This window comes from Salvia miltiorrhiza, chromosome 8 (assembly GCF_028751815.1).
Source record: "Salvia miltiorrhiza cultivar Shanhuang (shh) chromosome 8, IMPLAD_Smil_shh, whole genome shotgun sequence".
NCBI lineage: Eukaryota > Viridiplantae > Streptophyta > Magnoliopsida > Lamiales > Lamiaceae > Salvia > Salvia miltiorrhiza.
Window position 1 is genome coordinate 50,283,159 of NC_080394.1, and position 8,993 is coordinate 50,292,151.

The 8,993-nt window shown below is 42.2% G+C and overlaps 1 protein-coding gene across 1 annotated transcript; it reads right to left on the bottom strand.

Annotated features, from left to right (window-relative positions):
* Nucleotides 1–2,981: 2,981 nt before the first annotated feature.
* LOC130998616 (uncharacterized) lies at nucleotides 2,982–4,334 on the bottom strand. Its single transcript, XM_057924029.1, has one exon. It carries the CDS (start codon nucleotides 4,332–4,334, stop codon nucleotides 2,982–2,984), a length of 1,353 nt encoding a protein of 450 aa, XP_057780012.1.
* Between the last annotated feature and the right edge of the window lie 4,659 nt (nucleotides 4,335–8,993).

An 8,993-nucleotide genomic window follows, 5' to 3' on the forward strand; every position in this document is an offset into this window, starting at 1 on the left:
ACTCAAACTCGCCCACTGCTGTGGGCAAAACCTAGTTCCTAGGCACACAAAAAAAAGAAAATGAAACAAACTAAAAGAAATAAACGAAATGAAAATACCAGGTTACCTTCTGGCCAGTGCCCTATTTATCATCCCAAGCATGACGTTATACCTTTCGATCAACCCATGGTGTTTGTGGCTGGGTCGAGATCCAGTTCTTCCCCAGCGTTGGGTTTATGCCCATAATAGGCTTTCAACCTTTGTCCATTCACCTTGAACACTCTTCCAGACTTTGGATTCTTGATCTCGACGGCCCCATTTGGAAATTGGGTCTGCACTTCAAATGGGCCGGTCCATTTGGTACTCAGTTTGCCTTGTGCAAATTTGAACCTTGTTTGGTACAGGAGAACCTTTTGCCCAAAACTGAATTGCTTGTTTATGATCAAGGCATCGTGGCTTTTCTTCATTCTTTCCTTGTAGAGGACAGCATTGTCGTATGCCTCTCTTCTGATTTCTTCGAGCTCTTGGATTTCTAGCTTTCTTGCTTGCCCTGCCTTGTCCCAGTCATAATTCACTTTGTTCACTGCCCAGAAGGCCTTGTGCTCCAACTCCACCGGTAGATGGCACCTCTTGCCATACACTATCCGATATGGTGACATCCCGAATGGAGTTTTGTACGCAGTGCGATATGCCCATAAGGCATCTTCCAACTTAAGACTCCAGTCCTTCCATGTAGGGCCAACAGTCTTTCGCAAAATCGTCTTGATAATGCGATTTGAGAGTTCGGCCTGTCCATTGGCTTGTGGGTGGTAGGCTATTGAGACCCGATGTTGGACACCATACTTTTTGAAAAGGTTCTCGACCGAAAAATTGCAGAAGTGGGATCCTTGGTCGTTGATGATTGCTCTGGGCACACCAAACCTGCAAAAAATGTTAGTCTTCAAAAAATTCACCACTACCTTTGAGTCATTTGTCGGGGATGCTTTTGCTTCCACCCATTTGGATACATAATCCACCAAAAGTAGGATGTATAAGTTTCCTCTCGAACTGGGAAGGGGTCCCATGAAGTCTATCCCCCAAATGTCGAATATCTCCACGGGCATAATGGGCATCATGGGCATTTCATTCCTCCTGGTTATGTTCCCTTCTCGTTGGCATTGTGGGCAATTCTTGCAGATGGTGTAACTGTCCTTAAAGATTGTCGGCCAATAAAACCCACATTCCAAAACCTTGGCTGTTGTCCTTTTATGCCCAAAATGTCCCCCACACTCTTTTGAATGACAGAATTTTAGGATGCTTCCTTGCTCTTCTTGCGGGATACATCTTCGTAACACTTGGTCCCCGCATTGTTTCCACATATACGGTTCGTCCCAAATGTATTCCCTGCTATCCTTGGCCAATTTCTTCTTCTGGGCATAAGTGTATCCAGGGGGTACATATCTAGAACATAGATAATTGCACAAGTCTGCGTACCATAGGTCTTCCCTTCTTCCTTGGGCATAGAACAGCTGTTCATCCGGGAACATCTCCTTGATTGGTTCCCCCTCTTCCTTCCTTACGATCCTGCTTAGATGATCGGCTACTTGGTTCTGTGCTCCAGCCTTGTCCTTTATTTCCACGTCGAATTCTTGTAGAAGTAGGACCCATCGAATCAATCTGGGCTTAGATTCCTTTTTGGCCAAAAGGTACTTCAGGGCCGCATGATCGGTGTAGACTGTGGTCTTTCCTCCAAGCAAGTAAGACCTGAATTTTTCAAAAGCGAATACCACCGCTAACATCTCTTTCTCAGTTGTGGAATAATTGATTTGGGCTCCATTCAGTGTCTTCGAGGCATAGTAAATGACGTGACTTTCCTTTCCCCACTTTTGCCCAAGAACTGCCCCTATGGCATATCCACTGGCGTCGCACATCACCTCAAAGGGCATACCCCAGTCAGGGGGTTGTATTATGGGTGCGAAGATCAGATTGTTCTTCAAAATCTGGAAAGCCTCCTTGCAATCCTCATCAAAATTCCACTCCACTTCATTCTGTAGCAACCTTGTCATGGGTTGAGCAATTTTTGCAAAGTCCTTAACGAACCTCCTGTAAAATCCAGCATGCCCAAGGAATCCTTGTAACTGCTTGATGTTCATTGGGTAAGGTAGTTTGGCTATGATTTCAATCTTTGCTTTGTCCACTTCTATTCCCCTGCCTGAGATCACATGTCCGAGCACAATTCCTTCTTTGACCATAAAGTGGCACTTTTCATAATTCAACACCAAGCTCTTGTCAACACACCTTTTGAGTACCTTTTCCAGATTGGCTAGGCATGAGTCGAAGGTTTGCCCATAGACCGTGAAGTCATCTATGAATACTTCGATGCAGTTTTCAAGGATATCCGAAAATATGCTCATCATACATCTTTGGAATGTACCCGGGGCATTGCATAGCCCAAATGGCATCCTTCGATAGGCGAACGTTCCGAAAGGGCAAGTGAACGTCGTTTTGCCCTGGTCCTCCTCTGCAACCCAAATCTGCATATATCCCAAGTATCCATCCAGAAAGTAAAAGTATTGATTTCCCGCAAGTCTTTCAAGCATCTCATCGATGAAAGGCAAAAGGAAGTGATCATTCCTTGTCTTCTGATTGAGCTTGCGGTAGTCAATACACACCCTCCTGCCAGTTTGCAACCTTGTAGCAATCAGTTCCCGGAATTCATTCTCCACCACTTGTATGTCAGACTTCTTAGGCACAACGCGCACCAGGCTTACCCATCTGCTATCGGAAACGGGGTATATTATGCCCAAATCCAATAGTTTGAGTATCTCTTTCATCACAACTTCCTTCATGGCTGGATTTAGCTTCCTTTGGGGATCCCGGACTGGAACTGCATCTTTCTCTAGTAATATGTGGTGCATGCATACGGTAGGGCTTATGCCCTTGATATCGGCCAGGGTCCATCCGATTACTTCCTTGTACTTCCCCAAAGTCATCTTGACTTTGTTCTCGTCTTCGAGTGTCAATTATGAATTGATGATTACGGGCAAAGTGTCATTATCGCCCAGAAATATATACTTGAGATGCTTGGGCAGAGACTTCAGCTCGAGCTTGGGTGCCCTTTGGATCGAGGGCACAAGTCGGTCTTCCTCCTTCAGGGTCGGGATTTTCAAAGCCTCCGTGTGGTTGACCCCTTCGCTCCATGCATTTAGTACCTTCACCGCCTCTTGCAACGACTCTTCTTGCAAGTCCTCCTCGGTTATTCCATTCTGGATTATTACATCGTATGGCTCTTTGAATGCTGTTCTGGGCAGAAACTCCTCAACAACCTTCTCGATCATGTCAACACTCTTCACCATTTCTGTATCAGCTGGATGTTTCATGGCACTGTATATGTCGAAGGTCACTGTTTCCCCTTCGAACTGACATGTTAGCTTGCCCGTATCACAATCGATGTGAGTCCTGGTAGTTTTTAGAAATGGTCTGCCCAAAAGCATAACCGGGTCCCTTGCTTTTGACTTCCCCATGTCGAGAATGTAGAAGTCCGCTGGAAAGATGAGTTCCTCCACTTTGACCAAAACGTCTTCTAGTATTTTCTCTGGGTAGACATTTGATCGATCTGCCAATTGGATTACCACTCGGGTGGGCTTCAGTGGTCCTATCTCCAGGTCCTGGTACATGGATAAGGGCATAACGTTGATGGATGCCCCTAAGTCGAGCATTGCCTTCTCCACCTTCATGGTTCCTATTACACATGGGATGTAAAACATGCCGGGATCCCCACATTTTATGGGCATATCTCGTTGTAAAACCGTGGATACGGACTCGCCCACTTGAAATTTCGCATCATCAGTGTATTTGACCTTCCGAGTGCAGAGTTCCTTGAGAAATTTCGCGCATCTGGGCATAGAGCGTAGCGCGACCAAAAGGGGCATATTGACCTCCACCTTTTTGAAGATTTTCACCAGTTCGGTTAGTTCTTCCTTCTCTTGTTCCTTGGCCATTCTGCCTGGGAAAGGGATTATGGGCTCAGTCTGGCTTGATTTTTCTTTCCCCTTTCCTATCGCCTTTCGCTTGGCCTCTCTCTCTTGGGCAAGTTCTTCCTCATCTGCCGACCCCATTCCGACTTCCTCATTGATCTCTGGCTCTTCTTGGTTTTTCTTTTTGACAACCTCGGGTAACTCCTTTCCTCCTCTAAGTGTCATAGCATTTACCTTTTTCACCTCTACTTGGGAGGGAAGTTCTCCTTGTTTGCTCTCAAGTCTGGCAACTGCTTGGGCAAGATATGATAGTTGGAAATTCACATTCTGCATTCCTCCTCTTGTCTCCATTATGAACTTCTCGGTCTCTTGCTGGAACTTCACTTGTTGTTGGGCCATTTGATGCACAAGCTCTGATAGGGAGGATCCTCTTGCCCGTTGGGGTTGTTGCGAGTATTGTGGTGGATTACTCGTCTGCCCTTGGTTTGGCCCCAAAAAGTTATTATTGCCGTACCTAAGGTTCTCATGTTGTCTCCACCCTTGATTGTTAAACTGTTGCCTGTAAGGCTAAAACGGTTTCTAGTGTTGCCCACCGTTATTTTTTCCCGACTGTTGCCCAACAGCATTAAGCTCTTCCTCTTCAAAAAGTTGTGGACATTCATCGGTTGCATGTGAGTTTGCCATGCAAAGTTGGCATGCCTTCACAGGCTTCCGAATGTTGGTGTTCCCTTGATTAGGTGCTCCTTGGTTTGTCATGAATTTCTCGAACATGTTGCATAGCTTGTCCAACTTGTCGTCTTGGGCAGAAGGAATTTGCACCAGGGTAGTTCTGACTATAGTCCCTTCCTCATCTCTCGATTCCTCGGCCATATCGGCTATGAGCTTGAAAGCCTCCACTGCGGATTTATTTAGGATCGATCCTCCACATGCAGCATGTAACCATTGCCTATCTTGCCTTCGGAGTCCTCCCATGAAATACCGAATAAGGTCATGATCCGGTATTTGGTGTTGTGGGCATTTGGCCAACATCTGCTTAAATCTTCCCCACTACTCATAGAGAATTTCTCCCGATCCCATCTTTATGTTGCTTATTCGAGTCCTCAAGTTCTGGATTCGGGCAGTTGGGAAGTATTTTTCCAAAAACTTGCTCTGCAACTCCTGTCAGGTCCGAATGCTTCCTTCGGGCAAATCATACAACCACTCCCTCGCTCCTTCTAATAGAGAGAACGGAAAAGTGAGGAGTCGGATGTACTCTCCAAGGGCTTGACTAGCAGTGCGCACTGTTTCACATGCCATCTCAAAGTCTTTGAGGTGCCTTTGAGGGTCCTCTCCGGGCATATCACTGTACTTGGGCAAAATTTGGATGAGAGTATGCTTCAGCTCCCAATTTCCAGTGATCTCCGGTAGTACTATGGCTGATGGCCGGAGGTTCAAGTTGTTCGGGAACATCATGTCCCGAAGAGTCTTGTTGGTGTTGTCATTCGGTGGTTCCGGATTTTCTGCCATCTCTCTCTCCGCTTCTAACTGTCTTTCTCTTGCCTGTGCTTCCTGTTCTGCCCTGCGTCTGTTAGCGTTGTTCAGTCGGACAAGTCGCTCGATCTCAGCGTTGAACAAAAGATCTTCATTTCCTGCACTCCTGGTACGACGCATACACAAACGTTAAGGGAAAACTCACAATTAAAATCACAAAAGAATTTACTAGCGCTCTCAGTTCCCCGGCAACGGCACCAATTTGACGAAGCTGTCGTTTGAGCTTTGTGCAAATAAAATATCCTGTGCCCACAACTAGACTAGCTAGTGGTAAGTCCAGAGTCGAATCCACAGGGAACTGAGCAGTAACTCCTCCTGCAAAGGTGTCACTAAAAGGGTTTTGTATTCTGCAGTGTTCTGACCACAACGTGCTTATGGGCAGAACGGGGTTTCCAACTAAAAACTGAAATAACAAAGGTAAATGAATCAAATAACAAAACAATTCTGAATTGGGTTTGAATCACTAAACATGAACTGGACACTCGATCATTGGTGCAAAGATAAATCACTATACTCGCATACCAGTGGTTATAGGCATAAGAATTGTTGTGCCCCTATTGTCACTTGTCACGCACACAAAAAACCACTTGCTCAATCTATCCTTTTAGTTTATGATCCCTTAGAAGGGTCAGCTAATGGAAATCAACTACCCCGGGCAACATCCACGCTCTCTGCGATGACCTATCGCTAGTTGTGCTTTGCCCAGAATGCTTTAGGATTTAGATAGACCCACTTGACTCTTACGCCGATATTTCACAGCAGTCACGGCTCCAACACTCGTTGTACTATTTTGGAGGTCGATGGCAACTCGCCTTTTGCCCAAAGTATTACTTGTGGCCAGAACTCCCTAGTTAACTAGTGATCAATTAATTAACCAAGTCGTTACAACCTTTTTGGAATCAAACCTAGTGTATCGAGAATATGCTCATACAGTTGTTATGCCCAAATTAGACCTCTCGAGTTAAGTGTTCATGCTTAGATCATCTTGCCCAAATCAGAATATAAAACTTAGCCGAGCATAAAGTAAATAACACAAGCAAAAGATATAAAGGAAAACATAACTGAAATTGAAACTGCTTAAAGGAAAATAGAAGTACCTACGGCCAAAAGTGCCGTGCAAAACATGAACAGAAAAGTACTAGATTATGCCCACAGCTTGGGCTAGCTTCAACTTCACAAACAATGCACAACAGGACGGTTTTTCAGCACCCCTGGCTTTTGAAGCTCTTCGGGTATTTATAGGAGTGATTAGGGCAACAAAGGCCCAGCCCATGAGGTGCGGCCGGATCCATGCAAGCATGGAGATGCTTATCCTCTTTCAGACCTAATCTTCATGAAGATATGTTTTCTTTTGGATAAGGCGGTGGTTTGGCCTTATCGGTCTCTTTTGGATAGCTGCCGCCTTCGGCCCATGTCGAACTCCCACTTGCAGTCCTCCCTCGCCCACTTGTTGTGCCTCCATCTTCTTCCCTTGTCGTCCTTCTCTTGCCTACCAGCTCTCGTGCGGTACTTATGGGCATAAGGGATGGTTTTGCCTCCAAATCCCCCTTGCTTCCGGCGCATACCTCTTTCACGAGAGGTGATAACACTTTCGACCCCTGGAGCACCTCTTGCCCACAAGCTAGTCCTGCCACTGAACTATGCCCTCCCAGGCGACCAAACAACACAAACAAAAGGAAAAAGACTCGATCTAGACCTAAAACAAACACAAAAACAGAGCACAAACTTGGGCTCATCACACATTCAATGCATAAGCATAAATCATTTTTCATCAATACCTTATTGATGAAAGTCTCTAATCACTGGTTTGCTGACACTTTCTATGGGCTTTTGCTCTAGAGTCCCAGCCGCCTTGTTCTTACTTTTTCTCTTTGTTGCCACCATCTCTGTAAATGGGAAGATGCTTATATTCACATCAAATAAAACACTGTCATCTTCAGCAAACAATGGCTGACACACTGCAGATATAAACATCATCTTTTAATAAATATGATTTTTATGAATTTCTTTAATTTTTTTTTTAAAATAGTATAATTTTCAGTTGTCATGATTTACTTTGTTCTATATAGTTGATTTTTATTTTTATTTTTTGCTTTGAGGGGCTATAATTTTGTGGCAAAGTTCATCTATTGTTTTTTGTTATAATTGTGTAGATTTGCGAGGAACACCCTTGTGAAAAACTTCACAACAACACATGTAAGTTTTTTAGGATTTTTTTAATAAATAAAGATGATTTTGATGTTTTTTGGGAGTTTTTTTAAATAAATAAAATGATTATTTCATTTTGATTTTAGTGCAGATTTTGAGATGTATAGAATAGTATTATCAAAGCTTTGAAAACCTTAAAGCTAAGTATTTTCATATGTTCGTCAATCTTTGAAAAGCTTTGGGTTTCTGATTGGTGTAGCTTGTTTATCTTGAAAATGATTTCTTTTATTTAGGATGCTGATGGGTATTGTTTCTTGAGGTTCCAAATTAAGCTATATACATGGATTAGAATTATTATTGAATTTACTAAGGTTATTTGCAAGTCAAACATCTCGATTGAGCTTAAATATTTATGGGATTTGAAGCTCATTTTGTTGTTTTTTGGATTGTGTGCTAAGTAAATAAATTTGATGTATGCTATTTGATGTATTCTAAATCTGAACACAGATTTAGTTGGTCTGGTTTGTTGGAATTTTGAGTGGATGATATAGGTAAGATTTAGATATGAATTTGAAGTAAAATATGAAAATTTTCCCGCCAACAGCAGCTAGTGTGCTAAGCTTTTGTTAAAAAACCACTGTTTTGGCAGCTAGTGTGGTTAGCTTGAATGTCCTTTGATAAGAAAAAAAAAAACCATTTCTTTTTTATCTTGTTTCAATCGAAAATATTCAATATCAATACTCCTTGCATCATATAGAAGAATCATTAGGAGCAATTATATATTATATTTACTATTCATTTGTAGCAAAAAAAAAAGAGTAACAGAAATGGTAGATAACATGATAGTATTAAATTTCTCTTATGAAAATAACATATGATTTTTTTTCTCCTTGACGATAATATATATAAATCTACTAAAACCATTTTTCTTGTGGGTGTTGCAATAGGAGAGGTTCCATTTTCATGCTCTCATATGAAAATAACATGATATGATTGTTTTTCTCCTTGATGATAATATATATAAATCATGAATATATACTAAAACCATTTTTCTTTTCGGTGTTGCAGATTGTAGAGGTTCCATTTTCATACTCCAAATTCAGATATCATAGTTTTAGAATTTATTGTAATAATTGGGTTGTAAATTTTCAAAATTAAATAAAAATAAAAATAGAAAGACCACATAAAAATTATAAAACACAAAATGACATAAAAAAAATATTAGAGCAACCAAGAATAGAGAGAGAAAGTTACCTTAGTGAAATATGGTCTGAAATGGTTTGGTATTTATAGGCTGAGTATTCATCAATTTGGCTCTAAAGTTGGTTATTTTTTAATTTCAAACTTGTATCTGGGCGCCAATTTTTGGAGCTAAATTCT

Coding starts and splice junctions, on each gene's coding strand:
- LOC130998616 (XM_057924029.1), bottom strand. CDS start 4,334: ATGGCCCAACAACAAGTGAAGTTCCAGCAAGAGACCGAGAAGTTCATA.